General features: G+C 40.5%; 1 protein-coding gene across 2 annotated transcripts; it reads left to right on the forward strand.

Moving 5' to 3' along the window:
- The first annotated feature begins 556 nt into the window (after positions 1-556).
- On the forward strand, positions 557-22,989 carry ext2 (exostosin glycosyltransferase 2). 2 transcript variants are annotated; one of them, XM_030414759.1, is made up of 15 exons: positions 557-739; positions 1,338-1,678; positions 1,762-1,985; positions 2,418-2,507; positions 4,012-4,128; positions 4,333-4,528; positions 4,631-4,770; positions 4,871-4,964; positions 10,550-10,681; positions 16,055-16,244; positions 18,315-18,481; positions 19,045-19,188; positions 19,800-19,928; positions 20,608-20,690; positions 21,551-22,989. In XM_030414759.1, exons 2-15 carry the CDS (start codon positions 1,364-1,366, stop codon positions 21,687-21,689), a joined length of 2,160 nt encoding a protein of 719 aa, XP_030270619.1. In that variant the 5' UTR covers positions 557-739; positions 1,338-1,363; the 3' UTR covers positions 21,690-22,989. The 2 variants fall into 2 exon arrangements, with proteins under 2 accessions (XP_030270619.1, XP_030270620.1); XM_030414760.1 differs by lacking the exon at positions 557-739 and adding an exon at positions 838-966.
- The last annotated feature ends 39 nt before the right edge of the window (positions 22,990-23,028 follow it).

Raw genomic sequence — 23,028 nt, forward strand, 5'->3', positions numbered from 1 at the left:
CTCTGAATCATGGTGATGTGAGGACTGATTGCGGCTTAGAGACCAGTAAAACTTGTTGTAATTTATTCTACACTTCAGGAGTTTTACTGCCGGTAATTTACATTATACTAGGGAATAATTTATACTTAATGACCTCAATTAAAGTACTGTGTCAGCACTGATTTTGCAATAAAACATCACAGGAAGGATCTTATAAATTACCCCTCTCAAAACAAGATTATTCACTCCAGGGAGTTATCTTTGAATATAGGATAATAACATATCAGTGGCATGGCTGATCAGTCCATTCCAGAAATCTCAAAATCACTTGCTAGTTTTACATTTTTTTAACTACCATCAACTGTTGAGAAAGACCATGTGGTGTGATTGAAAGCTCAGAAAAGATAAAAGTATGTTGGGGGACCTCAACTTCATCTACAAGATTTAGATTTACAAATGTTTTTAAAACCCTCGATAATAAAAAAGAAAGAAAGAAAGAAAGAAAGAAAGAAAGAAAAGAAACTTATAAAAGATGTACCTACTTTTCCACTAGAGGGGAGCAGTGTATCAACAGGAGTCACAAACATGTCAGAAGCGAAGAAGAATGACTTCCGGAAATCACTGCAAGAGTTCCTGGGACGCTAGCGTTAGCTTGATGCTAGGCTAACATTAACTCTGTATGTAGAAGTGTTGCCTGTTTTCTAATCGTTGCCATGAATTAAGACCGAACTGTCGACCCCCTTTTCAATTAAACGTGTCGGTGAGTAAACATACAGAATAATTGTATTACTTTAAACTCGTCCAATAACGTTTGAGTATGCCAACTGACGTTAGTAAGCTAAGCGCTATTAGAAGGAGTGTTTACACAGCTGGTTTAGCTAGCTAACTACTACGTGAGCTGCGGTTAGCCAAGTTAGCTTCCTTGTTCATTTAAGATAAAACAGCCACTGTCATCACTGCTCTTATAGCACACCTGGAAATTTACAGGTAGCTGAACAATTTGTGCGATATTTCCTTCGGGTTGTGATACATTTTGGGGGGATTTCCGCTGTTGACATTGGCTCGATAGCGGCTAAGGATATGTTAGCACTAATTAGCTATTCAAGTCGTTGACAGCGAATACGTCTAAATGAGTAACGTCGTTTTATTTAGAACCGATTAGTGTGAACTTAAAACTATGTATCGCACATATTACTAAGATTTTTGGGGTAATTAATGGACCTCTCTGGTTCGTGGATTAACGTTACAGGCAACGATTGTTTGGGTAAAAAAATGGGTAAACTGTTTCCTCACTTCCTCATAACGTTATATACATAGTATCCTGAGCTGTCACTGATTTAAAGTCTGTCTTTACACAGTGACCGGTTGAGGAGAGGTGTCAGGCATGTATGCCACTGGGAAGTACAGCTCTCGGGGCCCAGCCCTTATCCCGCGGATGAAAACCAAGCACCGAATCTACTACATCACCCTCTTCTCGGTGGTGCTGCTGGGACTGATTGCCACAGGGATGTTTCAGTTCTGGCCCCACTCCATAGAGTCGGCAGCTGACTGGAGCCTCGACAAACGCAGTGTTCACGACGCACCTCTGGTCCGCCTGCCTGTGTCCAGTCCCATTCCTGAGAGGGGTGACCTGGGCTGTCGCATGCACACCTGTTTTGATGTGTACAGATGTGGCTACAATCCTAAAAACAGAATCAAGGTAACCAAATCTCAGAGCAAGCCTGTACAGCTTTTCGTTCCCGGTGAAATTATGGCTCACTGTTGACATGTTTGTTCTGGCAGGTCTATATCTACCCTCTGCAGAAATTTGTGGATGAACTGGGGGTTCCCATCAGCAGCACCGGGCTGTCTCGAGAATACAATGACCTGCTCAGTGCCATCTCTGACAGTGACTTTTACACCGATGATGTCACCCGGGCTTGTCTTTTTATCCCATCTATTGATGTGCTGAATCAGAACTCCCTGCGCATCAGAGAGACTGCCCAGGCTCTGGCAATGCTACCCAGGTTAGTCATGAAAACTTATTGAAAGTTATACTTCTTTGACACTTTGGTGTGCGCACCACTCTTATATGAACATTTTTTTTTTTTTTTTAAATGGTTCTCATGTCTCTGTTGTTGTTCTTGGTGCTAAAGCTCAAATACAGAGTTTTAATATCCAGTCACAGATCTTATATAAATGCATCTTTAACATCCAAAAATGTCAGAAATAACAGCCACTGCCCATATAAGATGGAAATGTCACAAGAGACCAAAGTAATGCTTCAAAATGTATATTTTCTGGTCAACACACACACACATTTTTTTTAATACACATTAGTATCAAATAGAGAAAAGAAGGTCCTTTTACACAAAAACTACAAAACTGCCATCATTTAATTTTCTGTTGTTCAAGTATTCTTTAAACTAACGGATCAAATCTTGTGTATGTTTTTGTAGATGGGACAAAGGAATGAATCATCTACTTTTCAACATGTTACCTGGAGGCCCTCCAGACTACAATACTGCCTTGGATGTGCCCAGAGACAGGTAGCTACAGTACATCCTTGAAGCTATCCCAGTAATTAAGATTGGGTTCATTATAATCTGAATCATTGCCACTTCTAAAATCTTTAAAAGTAGTTCACTTCCACTATGGTGTAGTCTGTTCAAATGATAATTACTTTGTAGTAATTGCAGGAAATGCATGGATCAAAAACATACATGGCTAGATCAAAGGTAAATGTCACCACCAGATAGTGTTGATCAGCTGTCACACTACCATAGTCAAGACAGACACCTACAGTCTAAAAATGATCTGAAACTGCAAACTTTAATTCATAATACTAGACAGGAGGGAAGCAAGCAACGTTGAATGACTAGTTACAAATCAAAAGGATAAATTATGTTTGTTTCGGTTGGACAAAATAAATACATTTTTATGCTACAATTGATCATTCAGCCGTAAGTAGCATTTACCATAAGTGCAGTCACATACAAAGTGTTAAAGGGACAGTTCACCCAAGAACACAAATGCATAGTTGCATGTTATCTTAAGTGCTACTTGTCCATCTAGATTGTTTTGGTGTTATTTGGAGAATTTTGGAGATATTTGCCTTCTCTTAAATATAATGGAACAAGATGGTAAGATGGAAAACCTCAACACCAATGTCCCTTTCCAGAAATGAATGATCTAGTTAGTTGAGATAATCCATAGACCTTGTTGTGAGCATGTAAGAGCTATTTTCTTGGGGCTAAACTACAGCTGTTTAATTGCATTACCACGCAGAAGGAAGCGTTTATCCACTCGTGGACGAGAATCTTGTGCTCATAATAGCGCAGGATGTAAACATCGTCCTCCTCGGCTGAACTGTAACATTTGCTAGCTTAGTTAGCCTAATATCTTGTTATTTTCATTATATTCAAGAGAAGGCAGACACACAGAGTGAACACATGGGTTTTTGATTTTGGGACGATCTTTCATTTTAAGAATGATTATTTGATAAAGATGAAAGAGATATTTACAAGCAATTGGGAGATAACATATAGTCAAAAGTCCTTGAGGAGACATTTCAAATCTGGTTGTATTTACCAGTGAAGAGCCTCTGTGTCTCGAGATGTCCTGTAGGCTGGAGTGATGGTTGGGTTTGTGAACAGGCAGCCTTGAGACAATGAACACTATCTTTAGCTGCAAGGAATTTCCTGGGCTCATCCAGCTGGGGTCCATTTGACATGGAGCCTCATCAGAACCAGGTGTGTGTGTGTGTGACTGACAGTGTGTTTCCACTTTATATTCACCTTGCCTGAGAATAGAATGTAATCCAAAATACATTTTGCCACTTAGGGGACTATATGGGCTCTATTAGCCAGGGCACTCAGCCTTGTTTGATGTCACTTTGTGCTCCACATCAACATTGTCCGTCACAAAAGTCCTCAAAGGAAGAAAAATAACAAATGATTGATTTTGTGTTTCTAAAGTCTTTCTTTGCAGCTCATTTCTATTGAGTCCCCAGTACGCTGAAGCATTGTTAGAAACCAGGTCCATTTATTTCAGAGCTCTGCTTGCTGGAGGCGGTTTCTCTACGTGGACTTACAGACAAGGTTATGATGTCAGCATACCGGTGTACAGCCCCCTCTCTGCGGACGTTGAGCTGCCTGAGAGACAGCCTGGGTGAGCACATCTCGCACATTATCTCCCATTATCTTGTTTTAGGACCACATCATGCCTACATTACAGTCTGTTTACCTAATGTATTCACAGACTGTGGAAGTAATTGTGGTTTATCAACACTCTTTAGGCTAATCCCTATCAAGAAGTTATTTATAGTCAGCAGTAAAGTATTCCTCTGTATATCTCCTGTCTTCATTCCCCCAGGCCAAGACGCTACTTTATTCTGTCCTCTCAAACTGCCATCCACCGAGAGTACCGTGCTGAACTGGAGCGCTTGAAGGAAGAAAATGGAGAAGCACTGCTCCTCCTGGACAAGTGTAGCAACCTTTCACAGGGCGCCGCCGCTGCACGAAAACGCTGCTACAAAGGGCAGGTGTATGACTACCCTCAGATCCTGCAGGTAGGAAGCACAACTGCATTAAAAGTGATTTGTATGAAATATTAAAAGTTAATGCGTTAACAAAAAATAATCCAATCTAATCTCTAATTTTTCCTCATTCAGGAGTCTTCATTCTGTGTGGTTCTGCGGGGGGCACGATTGGGTCAGGCTGCCCTCAGTGACGTGCTGCAGGCTGGCTGTGTCCCCGTTATCCTCGCTGACTCCTACATTCTGCCCTTCTCTGAAGTACTTGACTGGAAAAGGTCTGCCAAAATTGCTGCGCAGTTGGAAAAACAAGTAAACGGTTTGACAGTCAGACGGCCCTTTTCAGTAGACTGATTTCAAGTTTCTGTTTCTGCACAGGGCGTCTGTGGTTATTCCAGAGGAGAAGCTGTCAGAGATGTACACCATCCTAAAGAGTATTCCTCACAGACAGGTTGAAGAGATGCAGAGACAGGTAACGGGCACAATGTATAACTGAAGACAATAACATCTTTTAGTACAGTTATTTCAAGTGCCTTACACTAAGTGGCAGTGTGACTCAGATTGACTCTGTGGTCAGAGGTGCTGTCAGTTGGGTTAGCGCGCTTGGATGTCACATCTAAGTTATGCCTGTACCAACCAATAAATCAAGTGTATGGAAGCCCAAACACATTTTATTTAAAGCGTCCAAAAGACAGAAATTTGAACTCCAACCTCACTTTTAGTACGTTTGAATGTCCTCCATTGCGCAGTCTAGATTTTAAACAGCTTTCAGAAGACTCAACTATGTTGATTTTAGCTTGAGTGAAATGCTCGGAAGACTGCTCTCCCTCTCTCTCCATTTGATATCTGTGCTGAGCCACAATAAACAAAAGTGAAAGCAGCTATGAGAGAAGTGCACTGGTTCAGCTGCTCCTCATTCCCTTGTATCAACTCAAGTCCATTTACTAATTATACTGCCCAAACACACATTTTAGGCCAAGGGCTCAGTGATGGGCTCAGGGTTGGATTACACCAGACAGGCTGAAAAACATGGCTAGCCTGTAGATGGGATTGTATTCTGCTGTGTGTAGCTCACAGCTAATATAGTACCATACATTTTATATTGTTTTCTGCTGATCACAGTAGTCCTCTGCCTTCTTTAACGGTCTACAGATGGATTGACTTGGTTGCAAGTCGATTCTTACCCGAGACATTTCTCTACAGATATAATTTTACTCTGAATTTGGTGAAAGTAATGTTATATCACTGTATACCGTTGTGCACAGGTCACACTCTAAACCCACACTAAAAGCATTAAAGTGTGTTCTCCTTTTGGCACATAGCTGATTATTGAAATAGAAAGACTAGGATAGATGAAAATAATAAGCTCACATTGGAAGAGCACGATTTGGTAAATGCACTACATAAACTCAGAGCCAGGTCCTTGTTGTTTTTACCTGGTAAGACATGATAGACCTGATGGGCCTACAGAGCACTTCACGTTAAAAATGCAAATGTTAAAAGCTTGTTAACCCCACATTATAGATCTGTCTCTTGCAGATAATGAGTCTATTATAATATCAGCACTTGTAGTATTTTTGAGTAGTCAAGTGCCTACACGTGTGTCCCATATTCTGGTAACTTTACACAATTCCCAAGTGCTAAGACTCCAAGCGAAGCTCACAAGGATACGTTTGATGGATTAAAAACATCCGGTCAGTCATGCAAGTACAATTACCGTACATAGCTCAACGAAGCTCATATGATATGTTGGAACAAATAAATGCGACCATACAGTATTCTAACTACAATCAGATGTAGGCAAACAAAGACTCAGTTAGGGCAATTACATGATCTAGAATCACGTAGGTAACTGCAAGAGAAATATTGAAGGGGCCAAAACTTGGGTATCATACATGAAAATTTGTTTACAGATTTGCAAAATTTTAGATTATTCCTATTACATGATAACTTTCTGTGGGGGTTCTGCCATAATTTTGTTTATGTTTGAACACAAATGATGATATTCAAGCCAATCCAATGTGGTGTTGTAAACAGTGGTGAATTGTGGGATAGACCTTACTCTGAATACCCTTTGAAGCAGTATTAGGAAAAGTTTGCATCAAGTGTTTGTTAAGTGGACTGTGTATTGGTATTTTCCTGGCGTAGGTAGTACTTGTCTATTATGAGAGCACACTGCAGGGACAGAAATGTATATAAAAAAATGTATATAGGTATATGTAGTTCTATAAGGAATCGTTTGATGTATGTTGTATTCTTGAAGTCGGCATAAATCTGGAGATGTTCCCTGTGGATACTATGTAAAATACTCTAGTCTTCATGCGAAAAACATTTTTATCCCTACTGAGTGCCTGTGTTTTTTTTCCAAGCAGCTGTTCTAGGAAAGCTTTAACAAAGATTTCTTTTGTGGTTGAGCTGATGAATTTCATTAGTTTAGCCAGCAGAGGGCTCAACAGTCTTTGCTTTGACTTCGTTCTCATGTAGCGTATTAAAAAAAATCAAAGGAAATGCAATGTAATGAAGAGCAACATCGTATGTATTTGCTATAGTTTAAGGTTTTAGTAAAGTAAATTATAGTTGCTCCTTTTTTAACTGTCAGAGGCTAGAATCAACAGAAACAGCAAACCTAAAAAGTGGTTTTCAATGTTATTCATCGGTTGTTGTTCTGTCAGGTCAAGGGTGTTAAGTATTCAGTTCATCCTGGAGAGACAGAACATAAGGTTAACTTTATTAGAGAGCAGGTCAGATTGTGACAGACTACTGTTGAGCCTCCATCAGTAGTCAGCAGACTCAGTCCAGACAGCAGAACTTGTTTTCAGATTTGAGATGATGTAATAGCCTCCATTTAGGTCAAATATTAAAAGGCCGCACAGTAAACAGCTGCAAGATGAGACCGCTGAGCCCATGTTTGTGTACTGACTTTCATGAGCCTTGTTTGGGTCATACCCTCAAAATATGACACATTTATTAGATTAGTACGGCCAAATCCATTCTGTTATTAGATTATAATATAGAAAATGGGAGGAGAGAGTCCAGCTTTCTTTCCGCTACTCTTGCCTTGAACTAAAACCTGACTACCATCTTTTTTTTCTTTTGCTCTCTTGATTGTACCTGTCCTCTCAGCTTTGTTGTAGCCTCCCCAGCTCTCCACTTTTCAGAACAGTACACTTTCTGCAGCTGATTTGAAAAAAAATGTTGTTTTACTTGTCTTCAGGCCAGTCTTCTTTTAATATGAATCCACTCATACAGAAAAGAACAATTAGCCAGGATGATGGCAGGTGTCAGCGGCCTTTTAGTGAGGCAAAAATATAACAACAGCTGCTTTTAGAGGTGCAAATTTGATATCCTGGATCAATCAACCTAGTTATTCCAATTATCTTTCCTCACAAAAGGCAGGATTTATCAGAATATCACAGCCTAAATAATGCCTTAAATATGAGTGTACGTATATGTGCATCTAGGTTGCAATGCAGACTCTTTAAAGCCTTACAAAGTATGAAATGTCTGTGAGGTATTCCATTATCCATAAAATCATGGGGCTCAATAGTACCAAGACTGTGTAATCCCACATGAAACCTGCTGCTAAAGCTCGAAGATCCTCTAGATCCCAAATCCTGCTAGTTTTTGTTGAAGCCGATCTAATAAGGACTGATTTACACCTTGGAGACGAGATGATTATTTGAGCAAGTTTTGTTTTGTGTGTGTGTGTAGAAATGTTTTGATCACGGTTAAAAGTAAAGTGCTAATAAATCTCGAGCAAAACAATATTCCCAGTGAGCAAGCCCACATGATTGAAGCGGACTGGGTTTCACTGCTGTTTCTGATTATGTCAGAAACACTAATGATTGCCTGGTTCTGTCCACAGCTCACTGGCTGCCAATTCTGCTCTATAGGTTGAATCATCTATCAGGCACTTGACAACTTCCACTGAGTTAAAGAAAGTGAGGCAGACTGCTGTGATCCAAACTGCTTCTGATCATCTGTTTGACCTTTTTATTTAAACTGAATTTCAGCAGCTAAAGAGTGGCAGTTACTGGAGAGATCTGTAAACTAGAAGGAAATGAGTTAATTTAGTTTTAACCAAGCATTACATTGGATGACTGGTACATTTGGCTTACAAAGGAATAGATTTTTGACCCAACTTGTTCTTAGGATTGTTCTGCAATATTTATCAATATTTGCAAAATATTTACAGCTACAGTTTAAATTATATTTCATGTCCTTTTTGGTTAAATACACTTGAGTTAGTTCATGGATCATGTAGATCAGAGTTAACTACAGGCTAGATGTTGCCGTTGGAAGATGAAGTAAGGGGTTCTCTTCCTTTCTAGCAATGCCGGCTCTTCTTCCCTGCTCATAAAAATTCCTGCAGGCGCTGGGAGAGGGTGGAGGGATGAGCCCTCGGGCCAGCACAGTTTTCTTTATGCCTCCTCCCGGTCAGAAAAGAAACTTTCATCACTGAGTGATTTATGGGCCGTTGGGATTCCCCCCTGAGATTAGTAAAGTCCTTTTGGATTCTACTCACCCCCTCTGTAAAAATAAACGCTGTGTTTGTGTTGTTGTACATCTCTGAAGCTCTGTCCTATATATCAGACATGGGTGCCACGTGCCACTAAGACCCGTCTTTGTTTCGTTTCTATAAGAGATAGATATTTAGCCCAAACAAGTAAGATATTCACATCCTTTTTCCCCCAGAACTGTGGGCTATTGAGGAGCTGGTGAGCTGGAGTCGGGTCACTGTAACTTGGTGCCTCCTGGCAGGAGACAATGTTGTTTGAAGCTTCATTAACTCTTATAGGGTTCTTTTGCCCTAAGATGTTCCTTGAAGTTGCTTAATAGAAGAGTGGCCTGCACAAGGCAAGAAGGCCAGACACATATCTTTTGGTCAGTAACACCATTCTAGATTGATGAGGTCATTGTAACTTCTGTGTTTTATGGTATAAAAAGTGAGAAGGAATTCATGAACCCTAGAATTTACAGGTTTGTTGCAATAACTTCACCTTAAATTTTTTATTTTCTTCATCTGACGAAACAAATTGAGTATACAGATATTCTCTTTCATCTTTGTGGCCTCAGCTGAAAAGACGATGTGAAATGAACCACGAATGAAGGCAAGATTGGTATCCCAGCAGCCAATGTGATAACATTAAGTTATGGGTTACGAGTTCAGTTATCATTAAAGTCTGCTTTTCACATCGGAGTTCTGTTGAAGTGAAACAGGCACTGTCAAAAGAGATTTCAGAGAGCCTCAGAAGAAGAGCGGTTGACGGTCAAGAGCTTGAAGAGAGCTGCAAAGTGGGCTTTTAAGAGTTGGACCGAAGGGGAAAAATCTGGATTTTACAGTCATGACTTCACACTGGTGTGTTATCTTCAGTTGTGTAATGACCATATCACAAAATAAAAATACCAAAACTGTGAAAATGGTGTTTAAAAAGCAATAACAACAGGCCAGCAGTGGCCGGGGGCTCTGTGGAACTTGTGTGTTGTGCTGAAAGCCAGTTGTTAGTTTGTTATTGGACTCCAACAAACTGTAGCTACTGTTGTTTTCTGCTAGTGGAGCAGAGAGTGGCAGTGTGAGACATAGCGACTGAGAACGTGCACAAAGTCACATCCTTCTGTCACGGAAAATCTGACCTCAGTCCTTCACAAAGAAATCCATAGTCCAGCAGCATCAAACAAATCAAGTCAAACAGATCACCCACAGACTTTTAATGGAAACAAAAACAGACAGGGAAGGTGTCATTTTTCATGTCACGGTACAATTCTCTCTAATCTGGCTCTTCAAGTTAAGATCATTTAATGTAGTCCGTGTAAACATTGTCATTGCCTTCGGGGGAGACATAAAAATTATAATTGTTCTGTATTACTTTTCAATTGATATAAACAGGGCTTTCTTACACCTGTATGCAACATATTGTGGTAATGGCACGATTGTCATGAAATTTTTTATCAGTCAGTGCAAATATCCAAGTTTGCATCTGTTTGTTTTCTTTTTGCTCGTTTTTCCCCATTTGAGTTTTTCTGTGTATATAACAAGTTTGTTCCATTTGTCCACAGGCTCGCTGGTTCTGGGAGGCCTACTTCAGCTCCATGAAGGCTATAGGTGTGACAACGCTCCAGATCATCAATGACCGCATCTATCCATACGCTGCACGCACGTACGAGCAGTGGAACAATCCACCTGTGGTGGTATGTAATTGTTTAGACTCAGTGTTGATATGCTTTTTTTAAATTATTTTAAACTCTGACCCATTGAACAACATTATTTATTGTATTATTGTATTTTAACCTTTCATTGTTGTCTTTCAAAAGTATATTTATTGCCCCAACACCAATCTCTTTCTACAAACAGCCACATAATCTATACAATCTGTGTAGATCTATGCTCTGCTGTGCTGAGCCCCTCAGTTGTATTCCTAGAAGTCTCTTTGTTGTCTGTTATTATCTGACACAATGGAGCTTTGACCATACATGCGCTCAAAGTGCCACATTAAGCTTATCCCACTCTCCTGTGCCTTGTAAATCCATGCCTCTGTGGCAGAGTGACAGTAGATGCCTTCGCTCTTTCTGAAGCGCGCCACACATGCTGCGCTTCACAGTTTGGTATACACCCAGCTAGCTCTGAGGCAGCCAGTTTGTGTCAGCAGTTCTGCACTAGGAGGATTCCTCCGTTGTGGTGAAAAATAAGTTCCTGCATGTCTGAGTCATTGTGTTTGTAGAGAGTGCGCTTGATGCGAAGAATAGTTTGTGTGTGTGTGTGTGTGTGTGTGTGTGTTAAGCATCCCTGCGGTTGTGGGAGTTTGTGGCTGTAGACAGCTTGGCTGGGCGACCATCTCTCAGGAGTTGTTAATCAGCCTGGTCTGATGTAGCGGCTCCTCCATCCTCAGCCTGTGGGGTAGAAGCATGTGTGTGGATGCATAAAGGGATCTGTCAAATGTCTAAAAGTATCCCACTATAAGAAGATCCACTGAAATGCTAAGATTAGAGAGGTGGTGTCAAAGAAATCAGTGCTCTGAGTGCTGTTTTCTGATGTTTTATTTCAGTTCTGCTACAAACTGTACAGTTACTGAGGATCACAAGGGTTAAAGTCAAGTAGGCCCTCACTGTTGACCATGGTTGCCTGTTTTACTCTGAACAGGTAGCTTGTTAATCAGCAGTTACACATGTTATTGCCCACTTATTTCTAAATGTTTTGTCAGAGTGTCTCCAGCCCAGTCAATCAGAATCACTCAGGTCTCAGTGTTTGTCCAGACCCAGAGGAGGTTAATTGTGTTAGGGTACAGACCTTTAGCCATTGTTGCCTGAGATGGGAGATGAAGTGTTTTCTCGATGGATTCAGTGAATGGATGGTGAGAAGAACTTGCGCAGAGCACTAAATAAATCAGGCAGACATTTTTCTCCCCCTCTCCTCCTGTAGTCTTAAGGCTGGTAATTGAAAGCACATTTCCACAGGATTGCTGGTGCCGTTGGAAGACGGGGGTTCAGAATAAGGGACAAGCTGCTTTTTGTTTGGGAGTTGTAGGTATTGGGCATACTTGCAAGGTTTTACATGACAAGAATTGAGGCATATCAGGCCTATAAAGGAGTTTAAAGTTTTGTGGTGATTGGCGCACACTCGTATGGAAGTCTTACTTGATCAGTTTAGCAGTTTGGGTGAAGTGAAGTCTGTAAGTATTTGGATTTTCTTTTTTTTTCTCCCATTATACACATTCGATTTGAAAATGAAAAGAATTGCTATGAAGTCACAGTGCTGACTTTCATCAGATGTGAATGTAAACACCGTCACAATAAAGACGAAACATACAGTGCTCTGAAAAAGTATTTTTCCTTACAGATTTATTTTGTTTTTGCTTTTTTGTCACACTTACATGTTTCAGACCATCAAAAATGCATTTTTTAAATGATTCATTTCAAGGGAAAAAAACTATCCAAACCAACATGGCCCTATGTGAAAAAGTAATGGCCCCCTTAACCTAATAACTTGTTGTGCCACCCTTTGGCGGCAACAACTGCAATCAAGCGTTTGCGATAATTGGTAATGAGTCTTTCACATCACTGAGGAGGAATTTTGGCCCACTATTCTTTGCAGAATTGTTTTATTTCAGCCACACCGGAGGATTTTCAAACATGAATGGCCCGTATAAGGTCATGCCACAGCATCTCAGTCAGATTTAAGTGCAGACTTTGACTAGGCCACTCCATTAGCCATTCAGAGGTGGACTTTCTGTTGTGCTTTGGCTCATTGTCTTGCTGCAAAACCAAAGTGCGCTTGGCCTTAAGGTCACAAACTGATGGCCGGACATTCTCCTTCAGGATTTTCTGGTAGAGAGCAGAATTCATGGCTCCATCAATTACAGTAAGTCATCCAGGTCCTAAAGCAGCAAAGTACCCCTAGACCACGACACTACTATCACCATGTTTGACTGGTGGTATGATGTTCTTTTTCTGAATTGCTGTGTTAATTTTACACCAGATTAAACGGGATGCGCACCTCCCAAAAAGTTCCACTCTTGTCTCGTCTGTCCACAGTATTTTTTCACAAAAGTCTTCGGGATCATCAAGATGGTTTTTGGCAAATGTTAGATGGGCCTTTGTGTTCTTTTTGGTCAGTAGTGGTTTTCGCCTTGGAACTCTCCCATGGATGCCATTTTTGTCCAGTCTCTTTCCTATTGTTGAATCATGAATGCTGACCTTAACTGAGGCAAGTGCGGCCTGCAGTACTTTAGAGGTTGTCCTTGATGAGTTGTCATTGCGCTCTTGGAGTAATTTTGGTAGGCCAGCCAGTCCTGGGAAGATTCACCACTGTTCCATGTTTTCTCCATTTGTGGATAATGTTTCTCACTGGGGTTCACTGGAGTTCCAAAGCCTTACAAATGGCTTTGTAACCCTTTCCAGACTGATAGATGTCAACGACTTTGTTTCTCATCTGTTCTTGAATTTCTTTGGATCGGGGCATGATGTGTTGCTTTTTTGATATATTTTGGCTTGCTTCATGTTGTCAGACAGGTTCTATTTAAGTGATTTCATGATTCTACAGGTCTAGCTGTAATCAGGCCTGGGTGGAGCTAGTGAAATTGAACTCGGCTTTCCAAAAAATGTGGTTAATCACAGTTAATTCCTGATTTGAGAAGGAGGGGCAAGTACTTTTTCACCTAGGGTCAGTTTGGTTTGGACAGCTTTTTTCCCTTAGTAAATGAAATCATCATTTAAAAATCACTTTTTGTATTTTCTCAGGTTATCTTTGTCTAATATTAAGATTTGTTTGATGATCTGAAATGTTTAAGTGTGACAAAATACAGCACTGTGTATTATAGAATTGATTAGATACAATTCCACATGGCTTAAAAGGGCTCCAAGATCTACATTACACTACAGTCACTCACTTCTTTTGGAATTGCTGAAGAAGTAAAAGTTAAAGGAGTCATCACCCGGAAATCGCAATTTCTCTCGTTAAATCATGCGTATTGGTGTTGGACCTCTGTTGAAACTTGCCTGAAAAGCTGGAGTTTGAAAGTGGATTATTTTTTTCGCTTTGGCTCTTTTTCCGAACAGGAATAGCGCACAATAGTGCGCGTTCCTAAAGCACGAGATTTTGACTCTGCTCCTGTGTTGACGTTACCACAGGAGGCTACTTGCATATGCACCGGCTCACAGCCGTCCTCAGCCAGACTTTCTGAGTGAGCACGCTGAATCTGCTTATTTCTCTGTCATTTTCACACCATACATCGTGACCGCCAGCATTAAAACTCAGGTCTTACATGTAAAACACGAGTGTGAAAAGTAAGAAGGAAAAAAAAAAGATTTTACCATTCAGAGACATCCTGCTGTAAACGTGTCTCTTGCACCGTCTCTGCCTCTTCACTCTCCTGTTTGGTTTCCGACTCTGGCTCGTACATAAATGCCTGAATTCCGTAAGGTTTGTCATTTAGTGTGTGCGCCATGACAGGGGGCTGTTTATGTTTTGGAGTCTGTGTGTGCATGCAGGCTAGCCCCCCATTCCGGCTCTGTCCTTCCTGTGGCCAATCAACGATTGATTTTATATACTACTGTGCCTCTGCACCTTTGAAAAAAATAGTGGTACTTGTGTGTGCTGTTAAAAGATTAACATAAAACGTAAATGTAGAAATGTTTATACAGATAAAAAGGCAGGAGAGACAGGCTTTTTAACTTCTTTATTTCTCTTGCTTTTAATCTACATATCTTTGATGGGGCTCAAGTGTATTAAAGAACCACTTAAGCATTTTAAATAACCAGATAAGGTTCTTCTTTCTTAGTGTAAAGTATAAACTACTTCAGATCTGTTGGTTACGTTGAGCTGTGGCTTTCTTTTCATCCCATTTATTCAGTTTGACAAATGACTTAAGTGGTCTCTGCCTTTTTTAGTCTGTTTTAATGCATCTCTGCTGCGTATACGTGTTAGTTTAATTATTTCCCCCTTCGCTTGTTTGACAATGTGAGAATGACCACAAGGAAGTTTCCACTTGCCAATAACGTGACTTTTTATTGGTGGAGGAGTGACTGATGTTGTGTAAAAGGCAGCGGCTGTGTCTGTGTTGACAGACTTGCGTTGATGCTATGGAAGGAGCCACATAATCGCTGTGTGGCCACCTAGGACCAGAGTAGACACAGGTTTTATATGTACTTCAAGAAGCCCACAGATTTACTGTGTTAGATATGCTGTCTTTGCCCTTCTCAGATTGTCACTGTAACAAGGGTGGAACAGTTTTTAGAGGCTTTGATGAAGTTAACGCGCTTATGAACCCTGATGCTCCTATATCTGCTAGTGTTACAGTAGCATGTGCTTGTAAATAACAGACACACTTAGTTTGTAGGAAACAAACAATTTTTTCTGAGGTGAAGTGAAATAAAAAGACAAACATTAGTTGTCTCCTCTGATCCAGATGACCGTGTTTTGTATTTAGCACTCACAGATCGTCAGAAAAACTCTCCTGTGGATTCCTGCTTTAAACTGTGTCACCCGATCTAAGCTGAAGTCAGTGCGGCTTCTAAGGTTTATGAGACTTTTTAAAGGGGAGCAACGACAGAAAAGCCAAGTTCCACATTGACGATAGGCGGCCACTGTTAACTACATCGCAAACTTTACTCCCTCACTGCTCCTGTTTCTCCTACATCCCAGAAGACTCATCATAATAACATCACAGGGGCAGGAGACTCAAGAGGCTAGACAGCCTGTCTTGTTTGCAATCTCCCTCATGGTCTTTTTATCCTTCTGTACTGCTGCTTCAGTAAGGTTTACTTGGCTTTCTTACTGGAAGCTTTCGTCGCTCGTTTAGCCCCTGAGACACATTATTGAATGATTCTTGCTCCACAATAAAATCCATCATCTGGAAATTACTGCAGGTGACCTCACTGTCCACTGAAGCACTATTATAGTGTATTAAATCATGGAAAACATGACAGACAGGGGTGGACATAGATGACATGACGCTAGCTCTTCTGTAGCTTTTCATAAAAATGAAAGAAACTAAAGGAATGAATGAAACGAGAAGTTTGCGGCCTCAACAACCACTGTGTTTTTCCTTTGTTTCCTGTCTCGTGCAGAAGTGGTCCAGTGTGAACAGCCCTCTGTTCTTGCCACTTATCCCACCAAGGGCACCTGGGTTCACAGCAGTGGTACTGACCTACGATCGTGTTGAGAGTCTCTTCCGGGTCATCACAGAAATCTCCAAGGTGCCCAGCTTGGCTAAGCTGCTGGTGGTGTGGAATAACCAGAACAAGAGTCCTCCTGAGGGTGAGTATAACAGATTCTCATCGAAAAAATAATCAAAGTTCATGAAGCTTTTTACAAAAGATGAAGTTGCATATACACTTTTTCGCCAGTTTATGAGGTTAAACTACCAAAACTAGATGAAACCTGTGCAGTGTCATGTCACAATGCTACAATAAATCCTACCGTTATGTTTTTGTCTGTGGTTGTGGTGCTGTTGAGTTTAGATTTAAATACTTTAATAAAGTACCAAGAACCAAGAGCATGTGTATACATACTAAAAGTATTTGTGTTAATAAAATCCAAAGAAGCCATCAGTAGGTCTCAGTTCTGATTGACCAGCAGATCTGTCTCGCGTATTAATCTGTCTGTCACTGTTTGTTCTGTTTTCATTACTGTCCATCATCACCAGTAGTCTGTCAGAGTTGTGTCATAGTTGGTAAGCTTGGATTAGTCGTTATTTATTGCACCTTGCACTGTAATTATTTACCTTAATGTGGCAATTAAGTACACAACAGTTCATCGTGCCATACCCCACCGATGGCTTAACTCAGACTGAGACTGTTCTGCACCAGGAATTAAATCAGTCCTGCCGCTGTAAGAGTTGGCTAATGTAATGAAGTAATGAGAGGACTTTGAAGTGCTCCCTCGTGGCTGTGACTTGCCTTTTCATTAGAGGCATCAGCGGCGCCTGGCTGGAGCTTTGTGACCCATTAGAATTAACAAGGGGCCATTGACAGGTCAGACTCGCAGGGCTCAGTCCAACATGGAGGCAGAGTTCCTCCCCATTCACACCAGGCCTTGATCTGATGTGTTTACAGGCTCCTATTTTTACTTCCTCCTGGATTTCTTTTAAGACAATAAAGACCAAGTTACAATGTTTTTCTAACACAATTATCATTTTTGTGTTTATGAGTCTAAATATGTTTTGTAACAGGCTTAAATGACATTGTTTGTGAAATTGTGTTGACAAGATTAACTGCCACAGAGCATCAGTAAATGCAGAAGTCGTGCATAACAGCCATAGAGTATTCCTAAAAACGTTGCTGTGATTTGACCCATGCCAAGGTGGAGCAAAAGTTTCAAAAAAGATAATAGCCTTTAATTCTCTAAATCCTACTGCCTCTGTCCAACCTTGGAAATAAAAGAAAGGATGACAGCAACATGGACGGATTGAAAGAAGAAAATCTGGGCGTTTAACGTAGCACTTTTCCTGACAATAGCTTTTGACAGGAGACCTAAGACGTGGTTAGAAGGACCCACAGCTCCTCTTACAGGCTGCCAAGCCCCAGTTAGCCCATTAATGAGGGGACACAGTCTGTGTGATCTGTCTGTGCCATAGTCCGTGCCATGGACACTGCCCAAGATGTTTGAAACGCTCCCCTGACAAAACGACTTTGTTGATCTATCTCGTGAATCGTACTGTGGTTAGATTTGCACGTGCTTGAGGTTAGCGTAGCTATACGAGTCAGTGAGTGAAGTTAAACTCCCAGAGCACTATTTTCCACTGCCAGGAGAGACTTCAATGTCTCTGTCAGTGGTGAATGACATCATAATCTCTCGCCCATCTTTAGACATTGAAAGAGGCCATATTTATAATCCTGTGAAACCACTAAAAATGTATGAAATAAGGGTATTATCGTGTTGCATACAGTATATATGTATTGATGTTGGGCTGTGACTGAAAACTGATTTACTAAGTCATAAATGACAAACACAACTAGTAAATTTCACATTTGAAAATCTTGACACACTTTTTTTGTCAACTGGTCATTTATAAATAAAACATGTCTAAATGTATATATTCCATGAAAGAAAGTACTTTCTGAAAAGTAACAATTTACACATTGTTGAATACTAAAATAGCTTACAATGACAGAAAACCAAAATAACACTGCCATAAGAATACAAATCAAAGAAAAACATCAGTCAGGTAAGTAAGTAAATTTGTATTTATATAGCACTTTTTTCGTTGAGACATTAATTGTTGAAAAATGGTTTATTATCCAAATTGTTGCCAATTTAAGGTTCATTTCTTCATTTCTAGATCTGTGTGTGTAGAGATTCTACGCTTATTGTTATTTTTTTTGGCAGAGTCTCTTTGGCCGAAGATCGGTGTTCCTCTCAAAGTCGTGCGTACCAAAGAGAACAAGCTGAGCAACCGCTTCTTTCCCTACGACGAGATCGAGACAGAGGCAGTGCTAGCTATCGATGATGACATCATCATGCTGACATCAGATGAACTACAGTTTGGCTACGAGGTGAGAAAACAGACCCACATTTTAAAAAACATACTCACCCCCCGTCCTTCCTCTGTTGGCAGGGAGCCATTTCAGGTTGATCCCGGTGTTTAAAGTCATTCAGGGAGATTGCAGGCTCATTCTCCACAAGACGGGGATTTGACTGTCGGCTGAATGTGTTTGATGTGTGATGAATGATGACAGGTCTAAGGCTGATACTTTCCATGCCAACATACCTGCCCGGCCCCACTTAGCTCAGCGCATTCACCTGAATCCATTTAGGAGCCATTTAATAAAATTGTGCTCACTTTAGGTATAATTACATGGAATTGCAGACAGGATGGAGGAGTAGGTCTAAATAGATGACAGTGCTGCCGACTGGCTGCTGGTGTCGAGCCATAGATATTCAGCCAATCATAAAGCTACTTGTAGATGAAACTATTTTCAATTTATATTGTAAAAATGTTCAGAAATATTTTGAAACAGAAGACTAGATATTGTAAATCTACTAATCATATTGTAAGCCACCAGTTCTTATCTTAGTTTGATTCTCCTAAACATGTCTACAATCTGTCCTGCTCCAGGTGTGGAGGGAGTTCCCCGACAGGCTGGTGGGCTACCCAGGCCGACTGCACCTCTGGGACCATGAAATGGGGAAGTGGAAGTATGAGTCAGAGTGGACCAACGAGGTCTCCATGGTTCTAACAGGAGCTGCCTTCTACCACAAGGTGACCTGGAAACGCTTGGCTGAAGTTATCTTGAAGTAGTTGAATCAACAAGGATGTGATGCAAAAAAAACATTCTGGCATATCCCAAATGTTCATTCCTCTTTCCAGGATAATTGAAATGTTTGATTGCAATTTAGCTCAGTAATGTCTATTGCTGCCATATTCTCACAAGTGCCCAATCAATACTGCCCATCTGCAATTCTCAACAGAGATTAGATGCAAGCGAGATGTCTCCCACCTTAGAAACTTCCATTATCAGCCCTTGAAAAAATAATGTATCGATTTCCTTTTCACCAATTTCCTGATTGGGTTAAAGTGGCACTCAACTTGTCCTGGGCTGTCAGTCAATCATTAGTGTTGAACCCAGAAGACCTCTGTTTTGGGTATGCAGAGGATTTCTGGAAAGAAGATTACAGTGATAGATGAGCAGAGTGTCAATGGCAGAGCAAGGTTATCTCCCGTCTTCTTAAACCTCACACACTCACTTAAGTTCAAAGAAAATTCTAGTGCAGCGGTTCCTCCTACATACTCTTCAGACAGTGTCTGTACATAACGCTTCTTCAGACTCTTTGTATAACACCCTGTAATCTCTAGTTTTTTTTCTTTTTCAGTACTTCAACTATTTGTACACATACAAGATGCCCGGAGACATCAAGAACTGGGTGGACGCTCACATGAACTGTGAAGATATTGCCATGAACTTCCTGGTGGCTAACATCACTGGCAAAGCCCCCATAAAGGTACATTCACAGCTCTGATCGGCCTGTGTGCTTTAAGCTTGCTGGGGGAGGCTGAGAGCCTGACAGAGCGGACCAGCATCTCTGGGTTTGATCAGCTCTCACCCTTCGGCTTCACTGCCTCTCCCCTCCTCCCTTTCACGCTGACTGTGCCCAGGTGCAGGGGCCTGAGCTAAAGCCTGGCCTTAACCTCCCTTATCTGGGTGTCACTCACTGGCACTCCCCCTCGGAGTATGTTTTCCTAAGCTCACTGAGGCTCACGCACACCCTGCCATCAAATCACAAGCTCCTCACTTCCTTACGCCTGCACCCACCTCCCACCATATCTCTAACCGGTTCCTTCAGGAAACACTCACCGTCTCCAGCCATCCCTGTATTCCTCTCTGTGTCTCACACTTTCCTCTACACACACATATACATTCACAGGTTCAGAGCATTTGGTCCAGGCATGTGTCAGGGGTATACTATTAGTGATGGAGGTTAGACAGAGGAAAGCCATACATCATCTTTCTCCATCTCCACCGTGGATAATTCAGACACACACTGTAATTAACAAAAATTGTTGTAGGATGTCACTCATTTCATCACACTGGACAGTTTGTCAGCATCTGTCCGAGCTGCTGAGGTTTAACACACGAGTGAGCAGACGTTACTGGTGTGACTTTGTTCTGCTTCTGTTTAGGTGACCCCCAGGAAAAAGTTCAAGTGCCCTGAGTGTACTGCCATTGATGGACTGTCCCTGGATCAGACACACATGGTGGAGAGGTATGATACTTGTTTTGGAATTCTGGCATAAATGGAGCACAATAATCTTTTTTGTTTCCTTATTTTTTTACTTTGTAACTAAAGCATTCTTGTATGTGTGTTACTCCTCTGACATTACTTTTACTTGGGTTTGGGCTTTGAGTTTTAGTTGTAGAAAAACCTTGTAATAAATTACTTTTTATCTTATGAAAATCCCAAATTTATCTGGATACTAAAACATGTTATCAGTTCAATTTGTTGTACAAAAAACAGAGTAGAAATTCTATCTTCGGAATGTTGCACATATAAATTTGTGCATTTCCATTTTTCCCCACCGTTTTTTTTGGGACACTTTCTATAACTAGAAAATATTCACTGCAAGAGAACCTTGTTTACAGTAAACTGCAGTCAATAGTATCTTTTGTCTCGTGTTTAAACAGCCTGCTGCCATTAAAAAGAAAACTTTAAGTATTAATTGGGGACATACAGTAAAAAATGTTTTTTAAAGATTTACACTTTGATAATTTTTTAGTTTTTCCAGTTACATCTTTACCACTAGATGCAACCACTAAATTGAAGTCCTAGATGTTCTGTAAATAGAGAACTATATACTACAAGCTGTGCAAATATAAACACACAAGACCACTGACTGGATAAAGCCTCTACATGCCTGTAAAAGATATAAACATGAACATTTTAGTGGGAAATTGTATTTGAGGAAGATTTGCATCTTACAATAATTAAAAAGGAAGAAAAATACCTCATCTACCTACATACCGTATTCATCATTTGCAAACATTACAAGTCATAAGCTGCTTAATAAAGCCATGTTTTTCTCCTGCTTTTAAACTGAATAAGTTGTTGTTTTTTTTCACCCCTAGATCTGAGTGCATCAACAAATTTGCCTCAGTTTTTGGTACAATGCCTCTAAAGGTGGTAGAACACCGTGCAGACCCTGTACTCTACAAAGACGACTTCCCAGAGAAGCTTAAGAGCTTCCCCAACATCGGCAGCCTCTGACCAGACTGTAACAGGTGTTTCGACCTCGCAACAGCCTCAAGACTTCAAAATTCGTCACCAACATCGTCTTTCATATCAGGACGGCAATATTCAGACTAAAATGGTGCATGCATCCGTCACCTCTCAGCTCAAATTACTTTTACTTAGATTCTTTGATTTTCCAAATTGAATGTAAAACGCATTGTACAAGAAATCTTGAATGAACGAGGACGTTGAAATCTAGGGATGGTGGTGAGTGTGACGAGAATAAATGGGCTTAAATTAATGATTTTATTATAAAGATTTACCAATGCCAGTACCTAGACTAACGTTACATGAACTACTACTGGATGGGTCACCCAGCATCTGATGTTTGATGGACAGGCTGACTGACTGAGGTCTTGCGCTCCCCCACTGTTACTGAGCTGGAAACTTTGTGCTCCAGCTGCTCTGGAATCAGCGTATACAGTGTATATATTTGTATTTTGCAGCAGTGCTGTATAATAGTTATAATTTATGATGCACCAACTAGTATTGTCTTTTTGTCTTTCTATCTCTCATTTTCAAAAGCTGACACGGACCTGATTCTTTTAGCTGTACTGTCTGAAAAGGAAACGTAATAAATGTTTAATTCACATGAGATATATTAAATGCTTCAATGACATATCTATGAGGGCTTTATCTAATGTGATGGTGGCTAACAGATGATGTACAGTGAACGTCTCACATACGGTTTGTTTTACACAATCAGATTGGACCAGGCTGACGCTGTAAATCTTATTTTTCAGGGCGAGTAACTGCTGATTTTGAAATGTTGATGCTAAGCTACTGGAATCTTGAATTGTAGTTTTATACTGCCTGAGCAAGCCTTTCGTTATATTAATATATATAAGTATAAAAAAAGGAGCGGTGCTAATTGAAGCATCCTTCTAGTCATTTCAAGAGTTGAACAAGTGTTATGTGCCATGCCTTTGAAAACATAATGTACAGGGAATAATGGACAAATCCACACTTTTGAAAACACGTGTATAAACTGTTGATGCAATGCTTTTTTTTTTTCATTATGCCTGTTCTGTGTGTGTGTTTATATTTCTGTCTTTTTCATCACCATCTCTGGTATGTAGGCTTCAACATCGAAAACAGTGCAGTCTTTGAGATGTTAACTTTGCCTCGTGGTGTTTTTGTTTGACCATTTTTTTTTTTTATTTTTAATTTTCATAAGGTCGGGGAAATTGTTTTAAATTTTTTGACTGAGTTTATGTATCTAAGTGTATATATGACTTTGTAATACATAAGTAAAGACCACACTAATAAGTCTGAAGATGACGTTTTCCTTTTTTTTTTTTGTCATGTCCAACCT

The sequence above is a fragment of the Sparus aurata genome, chromosome 4, assembly GCF_900880675.1.
Source record: "Sparus aurata chromosome 4, fSpaAur1.1, whole genome shotgun sequence".
Taxonomy (NCBI): domain Eukaryota; kingdom Metazoa; phylum Chordata; class Actinopteri; order Spariformes; family Sparidae; genus Sparus; species Sparus aurata.